Genomic DNA, 24446 nt, shown 5'->3' on the forward strand with positions numbered 1-24446 from the left:
CAATAGAAGAAGTCACCCGCCACTTCTGTGGCATTTCCGCCTGCATTCAAATCTCTCTCTTTTATGTGTGTGTATGTGTTGTGTGTGTTTGTATGTGTGTGGATGCACATGTGTGCATGTGGAGGCCAGAGGTCGGCACTGGGTCTTTCTCTATCAACTTTGTTTTAGCGAGACAGGATCTGTCAGGGGACCTGGGGCTCCCCGGTTTGGCTGGACCAGCTTGCCAGTAGGCCCGGGGGGTCCTCTCATGTCTGACCCCCCGTGCTGGGCTGGCAGGTATGTGCTACATGCAGTCCTCACACTTGACAACTGAGACATCTCTCCAGCCCTCTCAATTATGTATCTTGAGCCAGCACATACTTACTGTGGCACAATTTCAGGAACCTGGGAGGGCGTGAGCTGGGTGGTTCTAGTTCAAGGTCTCTCACAGGGCTGTAGTCAACCTGATGGCTACTGCCACCATCAACTCAAAGCTTACCCGGGGCGGGGAATCCACCAGGCTCACCCACTTGTCTGACAAGCTGCACTTTTATTGGACATAGGCAAGGCTCTGGGTTAAAGCGAATCTAAGCTGTCTGACACGAAGGCCCCAGGCTCTGGAGAGGTAGCAGCAGCCTGAACCACTGGTCGTATCTCAGGGACCAGACTGGCAGGGGAGCTCCTCTCCCCATTCTTGGGAGTTGCAGCGAGCCAGGATCCTCCCCCCGTTCTTGGTGGTCACAGTGAGCCTATACCCCTGGATAAAATCTTGGACCCCGAGATTGGCAGGAAGTAAGGCCACTCCCTCTCCAAGCACGGGATACCTGGACTTTCAGGTAAGACAGGCTTTGGCCATAACCCTGTGGCCTTTGGCCAGTTGCCTAGGAAATTCCTTATATGGTATCAGCCAGCACCTCTGCATACCTTCCCTTGCCTACATGCTGGAACTTATGGCACCGTATTTGGCATAGGCTAGCAACCTTTAAACTCACCAATCCCCTTAGGACCCTCTTCCTGCCTTCAGATGATTATAAATCCATTTTCCTGACAATAAACTGAGAGTTGTTCACTGAAACTGACTCCTGGGAGTGATTCTCTCACCACGCGTGTACAACCGTGTCTCCACAGTTGCCTGGGACACCTTGGGGAGGGGCGCACCCGGACCCTGGAGGACACAGGAACCCATACGGTTTGTGACTGACCTACATACTAGATGCTTTAGGTCCTTAAGGTGCTATGCACAGAGCTGATCCCAACATGGAAGAGTGCTCCCCCCACTGAACCACAGGTCCCTTTACACCCTAATCCTTTCTGCTTTAAGCTCTTTGCTAGTAATTTGGATTTTATCCCTCTGCCACAAGTCTCTATGTGTTAAAGGCTTGCATCCCCAGCTTGGCATCTTATGAAGCAGTGGTAGATCCTTTAAAAGGGTGCGGTCTAACGGGAAGATTTTAGTGGATTATGAGACTGTAGCCTCTCCCTTTCTGTTTTGTTCCTCAGCTCTGATGTGAGTGGATTTTCTCTGCCTCATACTTCTGCAATGGATCACACAATGGGGGCAATGAATGGATCATGGAACAGAGCCTCTAATACTATGAGCCCAAGCAAACCTTTCTCTTGATAACTGTCTCAGTTATTTTGCCATGGTATGTTGCAGTTCCCTTCTCAGTGCTGGGACAAAACACCTGACCAAAAGCAGCAGCTGGAAGGAAAGGCCCTATTTCAGCTTACATTCTTGAGGGGAAGTTCCACAATGGTATGACAAACATGGCACAGCAGAGGCCGGGCTGAGCCACATCTTGTCACATCAGCTGGAGGGGGCAGCAGAGTGAGATAGCTAACTGAACATCCAATAGAGCTGGACTAATAAAACTCAAGTCTCACCCCCTGTATCACGCTTCTTCCAGCAAGGAACCACCTTCCCAAGGCTGTACCAGCTGGGGACAGAGTGTATGAGGTTTAATCACAAACACATAATAAGGCTATGGGGGACATTTTACATTCAAACCACCATATTCTGCCCCTTGTCCCAACAGACTCTTGACCATTTCATGAGGCAAAAGGCATTCAGTCCAACTTGAAAAGTCACCATTGTCTATCAGTCCCAACACTATTCAAAAGAAAGTCCAAAGTCTAAAGTGAAACTCAATACAGTCTCTTAACTATAAGCCCTGTAAAACCAAAAAAAAAAAACCCAAAAAACAAGTTAAATATTTCCAATACATAATGGCACAGAGTAAACATTTCCATTTCAAAAAGGAGGAACTGTGCATGGCAAAGGAGGACTGGACCAATGAAAGATTGTAAACAAGCAGGGCAAATGTCAAATCCCGAAGCCCTGTGTCTCTGGCGTCTCTTGGCCCAAACTCTGCCCTAGCTGCTTTCTCTACTGGCACACCTACCCAAGCCAGAGCAAGCAACCCTTGCTGGCTGCCATCCCACAGTACTGGCATCTCCAAAGTCCTAGGGTCTGTACTATAACCCATGCTCAATTTCGTAGCTCCCAATGGCCTCACTGGTCTTGCAGGGATCTCAACCCAGCTTTGCAATGTCCCGGAACCATGGCTGTACTCAATGACCCTGTATTTCCTGCATTTGTCATATTTCCAAAACCATTAGGAGGTGAGCTACCAAATTGGGGGGGGGGGGAGCTGACTTTAACAGGAAATTCCTTCATCACTTTTCCTTCAGCATTTCTCCTGTTGTCAAAATGTAGAACAGTTTGCCCAACCTCAATGGTGTTAATCTCTTAAATGTTTGCAGCTTAAGTTCTTTGCCAAACCTGCTCAAATTTCCTTTGCCAAACACACCAGTACATTGTGGTAATGAATTATCAGAATGAATAGGAATTAACTATGGAAAATTTTCTTACAGACCTCACTAATAACTTTACTGAGAATACTGCTGTGAGCTGCTAAATTCCTGACTTGTAATTTATCCTGAAGTTAATCTTACATATAATCCACCCACTTTAAGCAATATGACTCAGTTTCCTCTGTTTTGGTGTACCTTTGGTTGAACAGCACAGATAACTAAAATTGATAAGGAATATTAAGAGATGCCAACTGATGTTAAGCTATGATTTTTAAAATGTTTTTAAATTATTATTTTTTATGAGAGCAAGAGAAAGAATTGGTGCGCCAAGGCCTCCAGTGACTGCAATTGAACTCTAGACATGTGTACCATCTTTTGCACATGTGTGACCCTGTACACTTGTGTCACCTTATATGTCTGGCTTACATGTTATCTGGAGAGTCAAACATGGGTCCTTAGGCTTTGCAGGCAAGCACCCTAACTGTTAAGTCATTTCTATGCCTTTTGCTGGAGTTCCTCAGTGGCCTGATCAGACTCTTGACCCAGAACAAGCATGCTTGTGTAAAAGTGCTGACCACAGCATTGAAGACACCATTGTCAGTAACTAGTAGCCCAGAGAACTGCCACAGACATGTTGAAGACGATAGGTGTGATTATATTTGTGAATGGCGTATGTGTGTGTGTGTTCTAGATCAGTAGAGTCCATTGGGTCATACCCCTAAATCCTATTCTTTAACAAATGCTTAAGAATTATCCAAAGTCAAAAGTTCCTAGCCCTTTGCTCATAAAATGTTCAATTTGTTCACATATGAATGTTTTTTGTCTGTTCCAATAAAAATGCCAATGAGTGTCTGTGAGTAACAGCTATAGCCACAGAACATCAGAGCAAGGGTGATAGCAGATACATCAATCTCACACTCAGTTTCAACAACTCCATAAGCCAGACTTCTTTCTCTTCTCCCAGGCTCTGCTATGACAAGTATCTAGGCCACCCTTGGGTAACTCCAAAGGTTAGTTCTTTCCCTCTGGCTTTTCTAAAACAAGCAGTTCGCTTACTCTCGGGTAAATGACCCAAAGGGCTGGTTTCCTCTCCCTCAGGCTCTGCCCCAGAAGCAGCTTGCCCACTCCGAGATAAACAAATCCAAGAATCAGTTTCTATAATTTCAGGGCTGTGGCGCCCAATTAGGGAATCCATTGCTTTTAAATTCAACTTTGCTCATGTTTTCAAGACATGGGAAGAACACCACACAAAGTGCCTCTATACCAGTTCAGACAAAGTCCTTTTTCCCTTCTGAAACTTCGTAAGACAAGCCTCCACAGGCCACAGTTCTCTCCGTATTTATATCTTTCAAACTCTCATCAGAAGGGCCCATCAAGCTCTGTCCACAGCACTGCAAGGTGTCTCTAGTCCAAAGTTCCAAATCCTGTCATCTCTCTCCCGCAAACCAGTTCCAAAAGACCCAAATCCACATGGTTAGGCTAGTTACAGCAAGAGCCCCACTTGTCAGTATCAATTTTTTGCTGCAGTTACCTTCTTGTTGCTAGGACAAAACACAAAGCAGCCGCTGGAAGGAAAGGGTTTATTTCGGCTTATAGTCTCGAGGGGAAGTTTCATCGGGGCATGACAAACACGGCAGAGCAGAGGCTGGGTAGCACATTTTGTCATATCAGCTGGGACGTGGCAGCAGGAGTGAGCTACCTAGCTAGCTGAACATCCAGTAGGGCTAAACTAATAAACCTCAAGGCTTGTCCCCAGTATCACACCTCTTCCAGCAAGGCTCCACCTCCCCAAGGATCCATCAGCTGGGGACAGGGCATGAGGTTTAATCACAAACGCGTGAGGCAATGAGGGACAATTTCCCTTCAAACCACCACAGAAAGCTCCATCATGCCAGGAAAAGCATGGCAGAACAGGCGGCTGGGGCGTCATATCTTGTCTCAGCAGCAGAGACAGCAAAGAGGGATAAGTGTGAATGAATTAGACTCTGAACACCCAGTGGGACATTATTCAGACAACTGGCAAGAACTTAAATGGTTTTCTGAGGATTAAATGAAGGCAATGCATTAATTTCCTACTCAGGCTATCTGTATTGCAATTGTTATAAAATAATGTTACTTGTGGGAAATACCCAAAAATGAATATTTAGGGTATATATGAAATACTCACTAAAGGGTATGAGGGAGAAAAAGAGTATCAGGTCTGCAACTTATTCCATATGACTGGTAGGGGGTGTCTCTGCTCTGTAATGGCAACTTTTAGATAAGCTTGAGATTATCTTCAAATTAAAAAGGTATATAAATTCTAACCATAAGAGAAATTTTAAAATGCATAATCTGAACTATTAAATAGCATTCTAAGAAACTGCTGTTTTTAATAGGTCAGAAATAGGTGGCCTTTGGTAATTTCACATGGTTCAATTTAAAATAAGAACATTCCTTTTATTTTGATTATGACATCAAAATAAAAGAGAGACTGATTCAGAGGGGGAGGGGATATGATGGAGAGTGGAGTTTCAAAGGGGTAAGTGGGGGGAAGACGGGAATTACCATGGGATATTATTTATAATTATGAAAGTTGGCAACCATACACACACACACACACACACACACACACACACACACACACACATATATACACATATATACATATATATATACATACATATATACATATATATATATATTCATACACATATACATACACACACAACATTCTAAAAAATTAATCAACACTGAAGATAATGAAATTCTGGCTTTCAACAAAAATGCAAACTAATTCACAGTGTCCTCTTGAGGATCTCTCTTTGCAATTACTCACTCTGCCCAGTGCCATGACATCTGCTTCTTATCACATTCCTTGCTGTCCATAGGCAGAGATTCTGTTGGCATAGTGCCTATCCTAGAAAGGCTCCCAAAGCTCATATTCCATTCCATAAAGAGTCTTACTTCTTTAGAGTCCTTTACAGTGAGAATGGAACCCCAGGGGTCAGCAGACTTCCCATTTCTTCTTCCTTATTTCCCATTTTTCCTAAATTCACTCCAGGTGAGCTCGCAAGGTTGCAATCTATAAAATCTTCCTTGGCAACACTCACTTTTCGGTATTCAGCACTGCTGCACGCTCCTTCCTTCTAGAGACACTCCCGTCTCTTGGCTCTGGGAGCTGCACTCAGCTTAGGGCTCCTTCCATTTCCCTCTCGGCTTGCGTCCCTGCCCCTGCGACTCACCCAGAAGAAAGTGCCTGCAATTAGCTTCTCAAGTTCCTTAGCAGAGCGTGCTACTCTGACGGTCGCCCAGCAGCTTCTCACCAGATGGGTCCACAGCTAAGCTCCTGTGAGTGGACCTTTGTGGTCTGTCCCCACCTGACCCTTACCCCACCCCATGACTTTCACCATCTTGTGTGCATCGCATACGCGCCACACTTGCTCCTGGCCTGGCCTTCAGCATGCTCTCTCTGCTCTGAGTACATTCCCCAGTCACCTCATGGGAGACTCGCGTTCACTCAGATTCTCGGTTTAAATGTTAACTCTGCCCAGAGAGAGACCTGCTTTCCAAGCCTACTCTACAATACTGCCAGAGCCCTCGCCAGCCTCATCACTTTCTCCCATTGCCTTGGCCTGTGTTCTTTCAGTTATTCATCTTAACACAAAGCTGTCTTCGAGATACATTCATTGGTTCAATGTCTGTCTGCATACCCTAGCATAGGAGGGCCCCAGAGGACGCCATCAGCCTTGATCTCTACTGTCTCCTGAGCGCCCACAACACTGCCTGATTGGTGCTATGCACTTCAAACAGCTAGTGTATGAGTGAACCACCTACTTTCTGCTTCAAGCTGGTAATGGTCCCAGTTATTAATGACTTGGGCCTGTGATAATGACAACTGCACACTCTTAGAAATGACCTTTATTTCAAATCACTTTGTCTAACCTCAGTCTAAACCAAGTAACTCCACAGTACTGCTGTGGCAAGGTAGCTGTCCTTGAGTCCCCGGGGCAATCAATGGGAAAGCTCATGACCCTCAGTGATGGAAGGATGACAGGGCATCATAGATAGTGCCAATTGTTGGAAAGATTTTCTCTTCAGAGACCCTCAGACCTTCATTCCCATATGTTCCAGTTACTGTTCTCCCAAGCAATCAAAAGCTCTGCCTTACCTGACAGAGAGTCAAAGGTTACTTAAGGGGAGGGTCACGTGGCTTCTAATCCTCCTCTCTGAGATAAACTCTCCTGGCTATCTCAATATCTTCACCTGACATGAAAAATTAACCAGCACTGCACATGAGAAAGGCCATCAAAATTTTAGCCGCCTGGTTAAAAACAAAACAAAACACAGCAACTATAAAACCTTCCTGGGCATCTTATCTGAGAACTACGGTATGCATGCCCTTAATATTCAAGAGAACATGGTCTCATTTCTCACGGCCGTCTTTCCATTCTCTTAACAGCCTGCTCCTCTGCTTCATGTTCTTCCTGATGCTCAGGAAATAGGAACAATTGTAGCCCGCCAGGCCCACAAGCCTCTTTACTAAGACAAAAACTTTTTCGGAACATGTTTGTGAGCCTATGTTTTCATTTCTGAATAATTTTACATTTTACTAAGACGAGGAAAAGTCTCCTGATGCAACTGTTTGCTAATGAGGTTTGTGGCAGGGACTCTTTGCTCAGAGCATTAATTAAACCATTTATTCACATGTATCCTGAAAGTGGAAAGCCAGTCTGGATTTTTACTCTCCGGTGGGCTTTCACTGTGTGTACAGAGCGGGAGGATGAACATCTGCTGTGGCCAAACAGACAGCATTTTCGTGCCCATCTGTACTCTCTGCTGTCACTTGCACAATGGAGAAAGCACTCAATAAATACTACTGAATGAAAGAGTAAGTGGGTGAATAAATGAGCCAATGAACCAGGGGACCACAGAGCCGGTGCCCTAGTCCAAACCCTCACTTAGACAGAGCAGCTACGGCCCAGGCAAGCAAGGAGTCAGCTCAACAGTGCCGGCATGAAACCAGATGCCAGGGGTCCCGATTCCCAGATTCATGCTGCCTTTTTCTGGGGGAAAGGGACACTTGAGCAAATGCAAATTTAGTTAACTGGCTAATTAAGAAGGATTTTTTTTTGTTTTATATCTAATAACTAACTCATTGTGGCTGCCTTGTTCATAACCATGCACTCTAAATGATTACTTCAATAAGTCTATCTCGGTAAATCTACGGCCCAGCAATAACATACTTAGGCACTGGTAGGTGACCCGATCCAGTCCACTGGGACATGAGCTGAAGTCTGGTGATTGGGATGTGGGACTGCTTGTTCCCCGTTTTGTGCTGGGTACTCATGCCTGGCTCAGCTGCCAGCTGAGGATGATGGTAGGAAGCAGGGACAGGGAAAGAACATGGGCACCTCAGGACCCCGTGAAGCCATCCATTCTGCAGGTGCCTTATCCACTTCCTTTCAGAGAAGACAGCACACTATTTGATGTTATGTGTGTTTTTTGAACTAGTGGAGATACTAGTGATAACTGGAGCTGCAAACAACTTAAGGGGCTAAGGAAACTCTTTGAGAGAAACTTTATAAAGAAAATTCTTGCTTCCTTAACTCCTTAAACAATAACCAAAATAAATAAGTGGTAATTACGCTGCAGTTAGTCAGGGTACCATTTTGCTGGAAGGAATATTTTAATGGTCTTTCAGATAATTGTGGACACTTTCTCTGAGACTTTAACAAGTCTGACACTTTTGGGGAGGAGGACGTGTGTGTGTGTGTGTGTGTGTGTGTGTGTGTGTAGTATGTGTGATGTGGTGTGGGGTGGCGTGTATATAGAGTGCATGCACGTGTGTGTGCAGAGATGTCCTCCACGTGCCTGAATGCAGATTTCAGAGACTTATTCTTCTACTCTATCTCCTTAAGACAGAGCCTCGCCAAAACTGGAACTGGTGTTTTGTTGGTTTAAGTCAAACTGGCTGGCCAGTGTGTTCCAGAGATGCCTCTGTCTCTACCCCCTATAGGACTGGGGTGCTCCATCCCTTGTAGAATCCTCCGGGTGCTGGGGATCAAACTCGGGCTGCCTCTGGCCCTCAAGCTCATGAAGCAACTGCTGGTCCCACTGAGCTGATTCAGTAGCCCACAGTCTGACAAGAGTTTAAAAGATTAGTTGCAATGTAGAGGGAGGCTGGAGAGATGGGTTAGTGGTTAAGGCACATGCCCATGAAGCCTAAGGACCCAGGTTCGATTATCCAGGTCCCACATAAGCCAGGTGTACATGGTAGTGCATGTATCTGGAGTTTGTTTGCAGTGGCTAGAGGCCCTGGCATGTCCATTCTCTCTCCCTGCAGTCTCTAATAAATAAATAAAAATAGATCCTTAAAAAAGTTTAAAAATCTAAAAAGGATAATTTTTAAAAATGTAGAACTGCAATTCTATCAGTTGATGTACTTTACATACTCTCTTTTCTTAAAATCCATCTGTCTACCCTGCACTTGGAATGAATTTGATTTTTAGCCATACATGATTTTATAACATCATGAGTCAGTCATTTGGAAAATGATGGTCCACTGGGTTACAAGAATCTTCCAAATGGAAACATGTTTCATTATACATGGGATATACATATTTATTATGACCACTTTTGATCTTACCAGAAAAAGCTGTGTGCACAGCTCATGGTGAGAGATACAAGTTTTCCAAAACTCATGATTTCATTTGAAAGGTCTAATTCTATCACTGGTAACAAACACCATCAAGTGTTTTCCCTACAATGACAGGCTTACTTTGCTCGTTTTTGAGAAAGAGTGCCAAATACCCAGATCTGAAGAAGCACAGTTGGTCTGTCCACCTTTTTTTTTTTTTTTTTTTTTTTAGGTAGGGTCTCATTGTAGTTCAGGCTGACCTGGAATTCACTATGTAATCTCAGGATGGCCTCAAACTCAAGGCGATCCTCCTACCCATGCCTCCCAAATGCTGGGATTAAAGGCATGTGCCACCACACCTGGTGGTCCATCATTATTTCAACTGGGAAAAAATGGTGAGCTCTGCTCACAATTTACACAATTCCAGAAATCCTTTCCTTCGAGACAACTTTGATAAATAATGAAGGCACTTTCTAAATCTATGTATTTCCTATTGTCACAGAAGATCCCCACAAGACACATTCAGGTGTTAATATTTTCAAAAAAAATAATATTTGCTGTTATATCACAGACTGACTTAAGCCCAGACACATTTCCCCTTCCTTCTCCCTCCCTTTCTCCTGCTCTCCCCTGCTGTGAGTGTACCTGCAGAAAACAGGGGTACCAGTAGGGCTTGGTGCTTCTGCCTTCCTATCACAGACTTTGGGTCTAGGAGAGCCCAGGGCCCTGCAGACCACATCCTGAGGACTCATGCTTTGTATTTTTTATTTATTTATTTATTTTATTTTTTTGGTTTTTCGAGGTAGGGTCTCACTCTAGCCCAGGCTGATGTGGAATTCACTACGTAGTCTCAGGGTGGCCTTGGACTCATGGCAATCATCCATCCTACCTCTGCCTCCCAAGTGCTGGAATTAAAGGCATGCGCCACCACGCCCAGCTTTGCATTTTTTTTTTTCTGTCTCTGGTGACAAACTGATGCCATTTATATGGAAAATTGCTAATGTTTAGCTTTCTGTGGGCACTCCCCAATTTTTAGGAGCATCCCACGGGCACAGGGACTGGATAAATTTCAGCACTGACTGCCAAGATCACGTTAGGTTGAGTATCAAAGAAATGAATTTGAGGCTCAGTTTCACTAAAATCTTCTGTAAATGAATGAGTTTCTAACTTCCTTTAGGCCTCCTATTCTTACAAAGTCATAGGACAGAAGCGGATGGTCTCTAAAAATCTGCTAGCTCTCAACTTCAAGGTTCTATAAAACACACACACACACACACACACATCGTGTGAGGAAAATGCCAGCTATAGCCCCCAAGTCTGGTTCCTGCACCTTTGTAGCTCAAGAAGTCATTACAGACAGGTGTGAGAAAGAAACCAGCTTGTGAAGAATTCATATTATACTAATTTATTTTCTCATTATGAGACTGGTGAGAAACATTCAAAGTTCCAGATGTAAACCAAAAATTAAAGGCTAAAAGGAAGCAATGAACTTAGACTCTACACACAATACATTAGGTAACTGCAGAATCACAGTAACATGCACTTTGTCAAAACTGTTCAATATGAGCAAAAGCAAAATCTTTGAGCCAATGGGAATAACAGCAAATAGAAGAGTGTAAAAGTCTAAATTACTGGCTTGGGAAATTTCAAATGTACTTTTAGTTAGAGTTGCTAAAAGAACACCTAAAATTACGTTTTTTCTCCCTTTTTCTCTCTGTTAAACATTTCCTGATGCTTCCAAGACTACCTAGACTGTTATCAAAAATAAGTGCGTTTTGGGCACAATAACTTTATTTTTTATTTACTTTCTATTTGCAAGCTATATTACAAAGAAGCAAGCAATTTAGTATTTATATTCTGAAAGAAGCCTGAGAGAGTTTTATTCTCGGAGAAGGAATGCATTACTCTAAAGTGTGATGCCTAAAAGGTACCAATTGATTTTATTTTGACATTTAGTTATGAATGTCTAACAATTATAAAGAGTAAGACAGGGCTGGAGAGATGGCTTAGTAGTTAAGGTGCTTGCCTGCGAAGCCTAAGGATCCAGGTTCAATTCTCTAGGTCTCACATAAGCCACATGCAAAAGGTGACGCATGCATCTGGAGTTTGTTTGCAGTGGCTAGAGGCCCTGGCACATCCATTCTCTCCTCTCTCTATCTGTTTCTAATAAATAAATAATAAATTTTAAAAAGAGCAAAACAAAATAGCTAAAAAGCTCAAGAGAGTCTCAGTATCTTTTTTATTCCAGATAAGGACATGATATATTTGATTCAGACTAGAAACTGTGACCCTTTAGTAATAGGTATGTTCCATCTCACAAGAGTGAATGGAAAGTTAGTTTGAGAGGGAGGATTAAGAGCCTAAATATTTCTACTCTGTTCAGTGGACATCAAATTACAATGTAGGTTGGTTTTCTTAACCATAGGGTTTTCAACGGAAGGGAAGTGTAAAAGCAGCAACCGTCTTTTGGGAGCTCCATGCATGTGGAAGGGACGGGGAGGTTAGGTTACATTCCAGGCATGCTGCTCGGGGCCGGGTACCACATAGAGGAGCATCCTCTCATTCAGGGCTTCCAAAACTTAGTAGCAGTCAGGAATCAAAAATCAGAAAATCATGGTCCACTTTAGCCATCCCTATTAATATGGTGTATAAATTCACTAATAAGGACAATAATTTGAAGAAAATGAGATGCCTGGCAAGAACTAGAAGTTATTATGTCTAAAATGGAAAATAAGCCACAGTAAAATCAAAACACTCACTTGTCTTAGAACATGCTTCAACATGTTAATCTTGTCACTTCTCCCTCACACTTGGTGAGTACATAATACTCCTAAAAGAGGTAAAACCCTGGATCCAACCATTACTCAGATCTTCCTTAATACTTACTGTGTACAAGGTGGGCTGATAAACATGCAAATCCTACCCTTAAGTAACTTGCACTATTTTTGTATTAGTTTTAGAATCAACCTGCCACACACTGGCTTCAGTTTATTAAGGACTTTTTGATGCCCATGAAAATAAGAGGGTATGTACAAGAATGTTTATAAAATATAAACAGACCTTTACAATGAAAATATGCAATTGATTTCCATGGCATTAGTCCTCATATTTCCTCATAAGAGAATAAGGAAAAGGAGTAATAACTTTAAAATATTAAACATGTGAAATTACTTATATAATAATAAAAGGCATGCAAATTTTAAACATAATTAGGACTTGATAGGATTTGTATTTTGAAAATATCACATGTAAAAGCTCCAAGGAGAGCTGAATTGCACACAGACGATACAGCTATCTTTACATGTGAAACTGAATGTGTCACACATGGGACAATACAGACATCTTTACATGAGAAATGGAAATACCTCACACATGGGGCAATACAGCTGTCTTTACATGCAAAACTGAAATAAGTTTCCTTGCATTCTGGCCAGGTGAGAAGGGTGCACATGGGGACTGCTGCACCCCATAGTTAGAGTGCTTTTAGGCTAAGTGGTGTCCAGTCCATCTCACTGGGTGGAGACCTCATAAGTTAATTTTACGAGTCAAGAGGGCCATCCAGAAAACACTTGCGTTTGGGACTATGACATTACATTTAAAAGCCCATAATGAAAGAAGCAGAACCTATCATGATCATATCTGGGGTGAGGACAAAAGGGCATTACCTCCCACCTGTGGAAGAAATTAGCTGATTCATCATGGGGGCACCACCTCGTAGCAGCTCTAATCCTTAAATCTTGAAGCTGAGGGTGTGCAAGACCAGCATGTTCTTGTTTTACACACCTACAAGTTCCCTGAGTGTTTTTAACTAAGCAACAAATGCAAATCAGCAGGAGGTTAAAAAGCCACGAACAAACACATTATTACTGTGCCTTCCCTATTCCAGGACACACATGTTATTAGCACCTGCTGTTCTGTGACTTCCCTATTCCAGGAGTGTGCTTCACTCATTTAAAAATTACCCTAAGGAGGCTGGGTGTCGGTGGCACACACCTTTAATCCCAGCACTCGGGAGGTAGAGGTAGGAGGACCGACATGAGTTCGAGGCTACCCTGAGACGAGATAGTAAATCCCAGGTCAGCCTGGGCCAGAGTAAGACCCTACCTCGAAAAAACAAAGAAATATAAATAAATAAATAATAAAATAAAAATTACCCTAAGGAATGTCTCAATATAAGACATGGAGTTTGTATGGATGATGTGTGACTTGGGGTGGATTCTTATAGCATAGGAGAGGTGAAATGTAATGCAGGCAAAGTTGGTGTTTTAGGACTGAGACTACATAGCTTCTATAACAATTTCTCATAACACTGGCATTTGCAGTTGCTCAACTGGATACCCCTTAGAATGGTTTTCGGCTGGGGGAATGGTTCACCAATCAGAGCCGTGGACCTACCCAGTTAGAATTAGTGCCTTTCACATCAATAACGTGGGCACGGCACAGTGGCCAGGAGTAACACAACGTCAGTTACTATATGTGCTATAATTCACATATGGGTCCCATCTTGGGTCATCATCTCCTCTGTTGGTTCTGCGTAGGCCTCTGTGGATCATGGTCTCTCTGATTTGCATGAAAAATAAATGTCGGTTTCTTAGTAGGATACTCTCGGGATCTTTTTCCAAATGCTGGCTTCTAGGCTACAGAGGGTCAAGGATTAGAGCAGCTGGGAGTGCCCAGTGGTGAATCAGCTTGTTCCCTTTGCAGGTGGGAGATGAAGGTGATGACCCAAGAAACTAGGATGCCCCTCTGTCCTCACCCCAGATACAGCCATGAGAGGCCCCTCTTCATTCTAGAATCTACTTTATCATATTTCCAAACTCACGTTATCTTCATACATTTTCAAGTGTTTTTGGGGGCAGCATTTTTTTTTTTCAATTCTGGCAGTTGAACCCAGGGCTATATGCTGGTTTCTTTCCTCGCCAGGCCACAGGGAACGAGGAGACAGCAGCAGGTAGCAGGCAGATGAGGAACGAGGGGGGCGGGGACTGAAAAGTGTCTAGGGGCAGGCGGTAAAAGGAGAGGTGATAAAGCCTTGTGTGGTGCCGGGGGCATGCTGAGATGCTCAGGGGGCCTCAGACAGACTCTAGTAGTAGTAATGGGTGTGTACATTTCAACAAATATTTACGTTTACTGACCACTTGATTTAAGGTCTGCTCTGAGGACAACAGGAGAGAAAGAGGCTGCCCACTACAGTAACCTGCAGGGCTGCAAAACTCCTAACTATTGGCAATGCCATTCTGCTCAACACCCTCCACACCATGTTACCAAGGCAGCCAAGCAAGGAACACTTGCTCAGTAAGCTTTAGCGTATCAATGCAAGAGACATAATAGATAGGAAACAAGGGAAAGAATAAAGGCAAATTTTCTTTAAATATTAACAAAACGCCTTTAATCCCAGCACTTGGGAGGCAGAGGTAGGAGGATTACCGTGAGTTCAAGGCCACCCTGAGATTACATAGTGAATTCCAGGTCAGCCTGAGCTAGAGTGAGAGCCTACCTCAAAAAATCAAAATAAATAAGTAAATATTAACAAAACTAAAAATCAACACAACAGAGATATATACGGGTGTCTACAAACCAGGTCATGCCAGAGTAGGGGCTAACATGCCAACAAGCCTTCATTTCTACCTCATTGGTTAAAACAGCAGCTGTCAACTCCTGGCATTGGCAGCTCAGGGCAAGTCAGCGTGGGCTCTGGAGCCAGCCTCCTCCACTTGCTGGCTGCTGGAATGTGGGCGGGCTATCCAACTGCTCGGTGCTTCAGTTTCCCCCATCTGTACAATGGAGCTAATAAGGTCAACCTCCTTGAGTTAACACAGGTAAAGGTACACAGAACACGGGCCATCACACACTGAGTGGTCAGAAAACATGAGGTGACATCATTTCTCATGGTCACCAGCCACAGATTCAGGGAGTGGTGTGAATACTGAGAGCAACCACAGCTTTGTATATTCAGACTGACCACGCAGACGCTGAGCCCGCCTCAAGCTGATGTGTCCAGCTCCCCTGTCTGGCTTTCTGCTTTCACAATTTCAAAGCCTCTATGTCAGGACTTATTGGCAGTTTATTTTGAATTGTTTTTGACAATTGCATACAAGCATATAATATACTTGGATCATATTCATCCCTGATTACTCTCTCATTCCTCTTCCTCTGCTACTAAACACTTTCTCACTTTCTTCCCAATGAGTTTTTCTCCTGCTTTCAGGTGGGTGTGTCCCCTGAGCTGAGGCATGCATAGGGTTGGAGTTACATACTAGAGCACAGATGTTGCAGTCAGGTTCACAGTGCTAGCAGAAAACACCTGGCCAAGAACAGCTTGTGGGGTGGGGGGGGGAAGGGGTTTGTTTTGGCTTATAGATTCGAGGGGAAGCTCCATGATAGCAGGGAAAACAATGACATAAGCAGAAGGTGGAATCACCTCCTGGCCAACATTAGTTGGAAAACAGAAACAGGAGAGTGTGTCAAACACCTGGCAAGCGGAAGCTGGCTATAACGCCCACAAGTCTGCCCCTAACAGTACACTAATTCCCAAACTGCCATCAGCTGGGGACAAGGCATTCAGAACACCCAAGTTAATGGAGGACACCCAAAGCAAACCACAACAGGTAACTTACCAGTGGCTATTTCACTAAAGCAACCATTAACTGACAATAGCTCCTCAGGGAAGACTGAGGCCTCATCAACCTCTCCTTCTTCTAGGACAGAATACTGAATATTGATCTTGTGCAGGTAAACCCCCCAGGTGCTGGGAGTAATGTCTACTAGTCAGTGTTTCACAGACTCTTCCTCATTCTCTAACTCTGACATTCTTTCTGTCCCTCTTCCGTGATGGCGTGATACAGCTGGCCCCTTCAGGGCTGAGCACTCAAGAGGATCCTACTCTCAGCACTTGACCCGTGGGTTTCTCTTGGCCATTTTTGATTACTGGTGATGATATTTTTGACATATGATGCTGTAAATTTCCTCTAATTTAGAAAAGTTAAACTGGTATACCTCACAATTTCAAGGGAAACTGGTAAGACAATAAGCTATCCAGAGGGTTAAGTAGATACAGAGGCATATGAACTTAAATAAACATCAGTTTTAAACAAGCTAGAGCCCAAACTACCAGAGGAGAGCTTCAGGAATCTCATATGTACCTAGTTTGTGTTGATTTGGGCACAGCTGTAGAAATCTAAAAATAAAAGAGCTGACATTTGAAGGACAGCTGCAATTTAAAGGCTGTGTGTGCATGTGCACATGCAACACACACACACACACACACACACACACACACACACACACACAAACACCATCACCCTTCAGTTGCCATGACAGCATAATGCAGCACCTACCAGCTCTTTGTCACCCTGCTGAAGATGCAGTGTGAACACACACCTATGGGACACTCTATTAATTATGTAAAAAAGTTAAAAATATTCTAGATCTGCATGGTTTTCACCTGAGCCTGGACAAAGGAAAGCAGATACAAAACGAATGTGAAAGAAACAACTAAGAACAATTACAGATCAATTACTAGATATATATGAGAAACAGGGTTGAAAACTTTGGGGAATGCTTTTATTTTATTCTATTTCATCCTCACCTCTTAGTAAACTATATCCACACTGTTAAAGGGAATGGTCAGTTTGAATAAAACAATTTAGCTAACCGAGTCTCTTTGAATATCTTTGTTCTTGGCCATTGCTCTTGGTCAATTTTAACACATATTTCCATATGGTAAATAGTGGAGAAAAATGGTTTCTAAATTTATGTGTTCCCTCCCCACCAACAAAAATGTGACAAGGGAGAGATGGCACTTTTGAAGGGTGTGACAAAAGTCTCTTTTCCTTCTACTCCTCTGATTAACCATCTTTGTCTCTCTGGTGGAGGGCTTCTCTCTCCACTCCCCTCCTTTCCTCCCTCCCTCTCTGATGGAAATACACAGAACTCAGGAAATCAGTACCTCTCAAATAAGCACTCATTGGTCAAACTGTTAAAGTTGGTGGAAGAAAATGAGTAAAATAAAAAAGAAAAAGAAAATGAAAGCGAGAATACTTGTCAACTATGTCCCAGACAATGACCTAGACACCTCACAATATGACCTCAGTGGATCTCCACAATGGCCATTTATAGAAGCAACTTATAAAAATACAGTGTCCAGAAAACTCTCCTGGACATGCCCCCTTGTTTCTCCCAATAAGCAGAGGGTGAGGGATTTGAAAGAGATGATGATGATGCAACATCCAGACACCATGTGAAACACCTTGGATTCCATGTAAGACTCACTATCCTCCCTCACAGGAAGTGCCAATGAGGAAACTGAGCCATATAGCACTTTGGTTACTTGCCCAAGGCAACAAACCAGAAAGCAGTATGATCTGAGCACAATTCTGTTAAATACCTGGTCAACTTCTACAAGTCCTTGGAGCTGATAAGAACATGTAACCAGAGACAACAACCTCACCAAGCCTCCAAGGGTCTTGTATTGGTCCCAGGGAGCCTGTTCTCAGAGCGAGCTGTTTTAGCATCTCCTCTACCCAAGATGGGCAGAGCTCACAGAGAGAAGGACAGGGGGTCCACTTCAAGTACAGTCAAGTCTGCCACCTCTTCCCAGTCCCCCTCCCAGACATGGCTTTCCTTAAAATAAATACCAGGGCAAGATGCTTTAGTATATCTAATTATAAGTTGGTGACAAATCATAAAAATATGAGGAATGGCAAGGATGCAATGACTTTTAAAGACTGAATCTAGAACTTACAATTTTATAACCGCATCTGGGCATCTGTGGCACAGCTGCTGACTACTCTTATCCTGTTTATGTTGACTCTGGCCCAGCTGAACAAATCTGCAAATTACAATGGATAAAAGATTAGCTCAACAAGGAAGTACTCCTACCTAAAGAAACCAAAGGATTCTAAAGGTCTTATTTTATAAAATAAAAAATAAAAAACAGGGCTGGAGAGATGGCTTAGTGGTTAAGCGCTTGCCTATGAAGCCTAAGGACCCCGGTTCGAGGCTCGCTTCCCCAGGTCCCACGTTAGCCAGATGCACAAGGGGGCGCACGCGTCTGGAGTTCGTTTGCAGAGGCTGGAAGCCCTGGCGCGCCCATTCTCTCTCTCCCCCTCTATCTGTCTTTCTCTCTGTGTCTGTCGCTCTCAAATAAATAAATAAAAAATGAACAAAAAAAATATTAAAAAAAAAAATAAAAAACAAAGAAACCAAAAGGCGGAAGCACAAGCGTCAACTCAGGAGTCCACACCAAACAAGAACGAGCTTTCACAGCGACGGACCTGGAAATAAAATCACCCATGTGCTTTTGCATTCCTGTTACCCTGACTGTGGGGTAGCACCTGGACAGAGACGTTCCTCAGGGCAGGCAGATGACCTCAGGGAGACCACCTAGGGCGACTATCTACTACATGGGATGCAGGCAGCCTGGGTGGGGATGCCTGAAGTAAAAAAAAAAAAGACATGCAAAGTGGGATGCAGCTAGAAAGCACCTTGGAGGCAGGGATGCTGCAGAGAACCCAGAACATGACCTTAGAACCTGAGTCCTCCCCAGTTCTTTATCCCTAACCTTGCTCCCAGGCACGCTCCTGCACTCCTAGGAAAACCACTTCCACCCAAGACGGAGGAGGCCTGCTGACGAGCATGTCACCCTACAGAAGACCTGAGCAGCCCTCTTCCAGGCGTTAGCTCAGAGCCACAGGGACCAGCCCCACTCCTGTGTAACACCTTCTCCATGCCACACATATGGCATTTGTCTCCCCCAGGAGATAGAGGTAGCTTTGTTCTCATACGCCCAGGGAAGGTTACAGGGCAGGATCACAGAGCTGATTCCTTTCCGGTGTCCTACAATTGAAAATATTTTCCTATGCTGACTATGGATGGTTCAGCTTTTATTTTTCATAAGCTTTGTTAAAGGTCAAGTGCTGCAGAAGCTACCCATTATGAAATGATTTCCACGCTCTTGAGAAACTCTCATAAAGCTTAATGATCAAACTTTCACCTTCAGCGAGTGACAAGTTTTCAGCCTTTTGCAGGGTGGGGGAGGGAGCATGTCACATAACATCACTATTTGTACACGCCTTTCACCTGCCCAGACCAAGCAGGCGCACCGTCACTATCACTAGCATCAGGGCCTGTGGCAGGGGTGTGAGGTTTAAGGGAGGATTGAAGCTTCCAGGTACAGTCAAGACGACAACCCGGTGTCCAGAAAGGGTGAGGGAGAAAGAAGACAGAAAACAGGCCTCAAGCAATTAAAATAAATCAAGAGTTTGGAGGTGGTCAAGGCTCAACATAGGAGAAACAAGGCAGGAGAGAAGGAATCTAGAAGGCAGCTGTGGACGCCATGGTGCGCTGCATCCTTCCCCTTCCCCACTGTTCCATGGTAGCTGTGGTTTGCAAGGCAGGCTGGGCACTGTGGTTATGTGCACAGACCCCAGAGGGTACCAGCTTACTGGGTGCAGAACTGGGGTAGAGGGGCACCTGCTGGTTTAATGCAGAACTACATGTGTTCTCTCTCTGCTCCATGGATCAGAGGTGGCACTAAAACAGTGGCACTGCCCATCTGGGATAAGGATGGATGCCAGGCAGTAGCTGAACATGCCTTAGTCACCCACTGACACAGCCACACCACAGAAACTACTGTAGTTTGGATCTGAAATGTCCCTCAAAGGCCTATATGTTAGAGGCTTGATGACAGAATAGTGGGGCCTTTGAGAGGGGGGGTCCAGAGGGAGGGTTAAGGACCCTGCTCTTGTGACCTGGTCATGAATAGTCAGTTTCACTCTAGCATGCACTGCCTTCAAGACATGCGCCCTGCCACAGGCCCCCAACCAAATTGCGAGCAATAAGGAACCTTTCTTCTTTCTAAATTCTCTCGGGCACTTTGCCATGGGAGCAGAACGTGGACTAGCACAGAAGCTGCTAGAGGCTTCCTCTGCTTATAGATATGGCCACAGAAGATGGAGAGACGCCACGTGTGGGCCTGTGGGGAAGAGGTTGGTCTTACAGAGAAAATTGCTAGGACCCTGTTGATCCCACTTCCCCTAAGCTCTGTACCCTAAGCAAAAGGTAGGGTCTCAGTCTGGCCCAGGCTGACCTGGAATTCACCATGTAGTCTCAGGCCAGACTTGAACTCACGGCAATCCCCCTACCTCTGCCTCCGGAGGGCTGGGATTAATGGTGTGCCCCACCATGCCCTGCCAGAGGTGATTAAAGAACAAATGAAACAGATTGGGCGTGGTGGCACGTGCCTTTAATCCCAGCACTCCGGAGGCAGAGGTAGGTGGATGTCATGAGTTCAAGGCTGGCCTGAGACTACACGGTGAATTCCAGGTCAGCCTGGGCCAGAGTGAGACCCTGCCTCAAAAAACAAACAAAAAAAGAACAAATAAAATACTGCCCTGTGTTGTACAAATAGAAAGAGGTGGCACTCTTCAGAGTGTGGAATACTGCCTCTTACTCTGGGTTAGATTCCTTCCTCCTCAGCAGTCATCCCTCCCTCATAGGCCTGGCTTTCATCCTTCTTAGGCTATCTCCCAAGGGTGCTGTGGCTCGGAAAGGCCATAACTCACTTCTGAGGAGGGAGAAATAAAGCACACCTCAGAGGCAGACCAAGCCAGTATGACTCCTGAGGGAAGTCGTGTCTGAAGCAGGACACTGTGTTTCAACTCAGCCAACGTTTCAGACTCCACAGTTGGCAAAGCTTTATTAGCCAATCACTAACTCCAGACCTTGTTTATAGAGGCCCACTGCTACACTTATGCAGTTTAGTTACCCAATTCTTTTTATTTCTTTGAGAGCAAAAGAAAGAGGCAGAGAGAGAAAGAGCAAGAGAGAGGGAGAGAGAATGGACACACTAAGGCCTCTAGCTAGCCACTACAAGTAAATTCCAGATGTATGGGCGGTGGCCATACATCTTACATGGGTGCAGAGTATCAAACCTGGGTCCTTGGGCTTCCCAGGCAAGCGCCTTAACCACTAAGACATCTCTCCAGCCCTAGTTACTCAGTTCTAAGAGGCTAGATGAGTAATTGTGCCTGTGTGTCTGAGTGTGAGGAGGATGTTGCCAAGTTCGGAATGATTGAACTAGTTTCTGATCAGACAGGTTCATAAAAGTACCATGTTATGTGAGCTGGTTCTGAAGTCAAGAAATGCTGTGAGTTACTTATTTCATGTGTTTCAGAACAGCTCTTCTTAGTCTGACATAAAACTGTCATTATTCAGTTCTTCAGTGGAATCTTCAAAGAAAATATTCTTTTTTAAAAAAATTATTTATTTATTTATTTATTTATTTTTATTTATTTGAGAGCGACAGACACAGAGAGAAAGACAGATAGAGGGAGAGAGAGAATGGGCATGCCAGGGCTTCCAGCCTCTGCAAATGAACTCCAGACACGTGCGCCCCCTTGTGCATCTGGATAACGTGGGACCTGGGGAACCGAGCCTCGAACCAGGGTCCTTAGGCTTCACAGGCAAGCGCTTAACCGCTAAGCCATCTCTCCAGCCCAAACAAAATATTCTTAAAAGGATCAAAACGAGTGGACTTTTACATTACAGTTTTATTAACATATATTTTAAATATTTTATTTTTATTTATATATTTGAGAGAGACAGAAAGAGGCAGAGAGAGAGAATGGACATGCCAGAGCCTCCAGGCACTGCAAATGAATTCCAGATGTATGCGCCACCTTGTGCATCTGGCTTATGTGGGCCCTGGGGAATCAAACCTGGGTCCTTTGGTTTGCAAACAAGCGCCGTAACTGCTAAGCCATCCCTCCAGCCCCTACATTGCAGTTTATGTAAGTCAAACATAGGGACTAAGTAGGACTTCTTTCATGGGTGACATTCAAGCCATCTGAAGACTCATATTGGGTTAGGCAGGGTTTGCAGTGGTCTCATAGGTTGTGGGGGATTTCTGAGAACCTAGAAACAATTTCCTTCACATACAAAATTAGGCATATGATCTCAGGACATGCCTTTTGGGTGGGTTTCCTCTTTTCAGCAAGACCTGTCTAATTCTAAACTTGCACCCTTTACGTGGCTCAGCCACCAGCACCTCAGAGCTAAAGTGCATGGGAGGTGGTCAACTGCCCATGTCCCACACTCAGATTAAAAGAAGACATCTGGAGCTTGAGGATTCTGTCAGTGACCCTGGACTGGACATCTTCCCAGACCACGCTGCTTATAAGGGCTGACTGTAACTACTAGGCACTTAGCTACATAGTTCTGTCAGGCGTGAATTTACATTCAGCCTGTGGCTGGGTATCTGGCTATGGTCAGTAATGATACATAAATGCATCATAAATCTCTCACGGAGGGACACCACCTCAAGCTGTGGCTCCTTAACTCCCACTACAAACCAGTGTTTCAGATTTTGACATCTTAAAATACTACCACTGTGTTCCAAGTGAAGTTCATTTCCTTCTATATCTCTATTTTCATTTTCAAAAAGGTATATGTAGATTTTCAATGTTTTTCTTTCCTCTCTCTATAAAGTATCTTACCTGGAATAGATGGAGAAGTCCTCTTCTGAGAGGCTATCCGACAGGTTGATTCCATAGGCCTCTTTCATGGGCTGGACTGTATTCTAGGGGTCGACAAGAAGGAAGCCGTCAGGATTTCCAGAGATGACAAGCCTAGAGAAATTGTTTTTGTTGTTGTTTGTTTTGTTTTTGTGGTTGTTTTTTTTTTTTTTAATCTGTTGGCAGAGGAGATGTGTGCATGCCATGGTGGATATGCGAAGGTCACAGGATAACCATGGGGTTAGTCCTCTGCTGCCACCTTGTTTTGGGGGGACAGGGTCTCTTTTCATCCCTGGGAAGACCATTCTAGGTATGGTGGCTGTGCTTATAATACCACCATTTTGTAACTCCACTACTTGGGCGGCTGAGGCAGGAGGACTATGGTGAGATTGAAGACAGCCTGGGCAACATAGGGAATTCCTGTCAAGTCTAAAAGAAAGGGTGAGATCCTACCTCAAACAAACATTTTTTATATATTTCCATTTCCCATGAAAAAATTTTCTTTAGAGCAAGAAAAAAAGCCTGTTAAATTTATTACCACCGCTCTCTCTATATAATGTAGGTAGGAGTTGGTGATTTTTCTGTCTAAGGTCAGATAGTTTAGCTCTGTGGTTAGACAGTATTTGCTGCTACTGGTCAACTAGGCTGCTATAGCACAAAAGCCGCCACATACAATATGGAAACAGTTTCCAATAACACTTTGTTTACAAAAACAAGAAGTGGCTGCATTTGGCCAGTTAGTCATAATCTGCCAACAACAGATTGAGTTCTTTCTGACTTTTGTTTATTTCTAGATAGCAAATTTCCTCAAAACTAGATGTGGTGCTTTTGTTATTTGCATCTGCTTGCTTTCCTATACGAAATAATGCTGAACTGATGGGATGCGTTTCCCATTGGGGCTGGTCAAAGACGGTGAGCATCAGGTCCAAAGCCTGAATCCCAGCCGTGTGCCCAGGGAGGGAACGCACAGAGATCGGGGGGATGGGCTACTCAAAGAGGGGCAGGATTCTCGGAAAAATTCCAAAGTGCTAAGAAATTCACTACTATATAAGGGAGCAAAACGCGAGCATGTTCCAGGTCCGTGCTGAATGTATTCATCCAGTGCTCTGCCTCAAGCACCACATTTTAAAACACTGTGAGTGAGATAACCGTGACATTTTCTTGCTCGCGGCCTTCTAAGTGAAAGCCGAATTTTAATCTTCCAGAGCCTGGAGCTGCGCCCGCACCTCGGTCACTTTGGCACTGTCTCCCGTGTCGGTCATCTTCACGGGAGTGGAGCGTTGGGACACGGAGCCCTCGTCCTCCCGGTCAGTCCCCGAGTCGTCCTCGGAGCTGCTGGACACGGCCTCCTCGCTGGGCGGTGGTGGGGCGCTGGCTGCTGTCTTCCGCTGCAATACAGTTTCTTCTCTGTTGCTCTTGTTTCTTTGAAAAGATGGATATGGATGTGAAGCATCTTTTTAAAAGTATTTTATTTTCATTAACTTATTTGCGTGAGAGAGAAACAGGTAGTGTGTGGTACG

General features: G+C 44.3%; 1 protein-coding gene across 1 annotated transcript in view; it reads right to left on the bottom strand.

The window, feature by feature from the left end:
* The window catches only part of Fig4 (FIG4 phosphoinositide 5-phosphatase), a 145809-nt gene that overhangs the window by 23148 nt on the left and 98215 nt on the right, over window positions 1–24446 (bottom strand). The window contains exons 20-22 of the mRNA XM_004660626.3: window positions 24153–24348; window positions 22909–22991; window positions 18156–18242 (exon numbers count right to left, since the gene is read on the bottom strand). Of these exons, the coding sequence (XP_004660683.1) occupies window positions 18156–18242; window positions 22909–22991; window positions 24153–24348 (366 nt within the window). The remainder of the gene's footprint in view (window positions 1–18155; window positions 18243–22908; window positions 22992–24152; window positions 24349–24446) is intronic.

Source organism: Jaculus jaculus, chromosome 7 (assembly GCF_020740685.1).
Source record: "Jaculus jaculus isolate mJacJac1 chromosome 7, mJacJac1.mat.Y.cur, whole genome shotgun sequence".
In the NCBI taxonomy this organism is placed as follows: Eukaryota; Metazoa; Chordata; class Mammalia; order Rodentia; family Dipodidae; genus Jaculus; species Jaculus jaculus.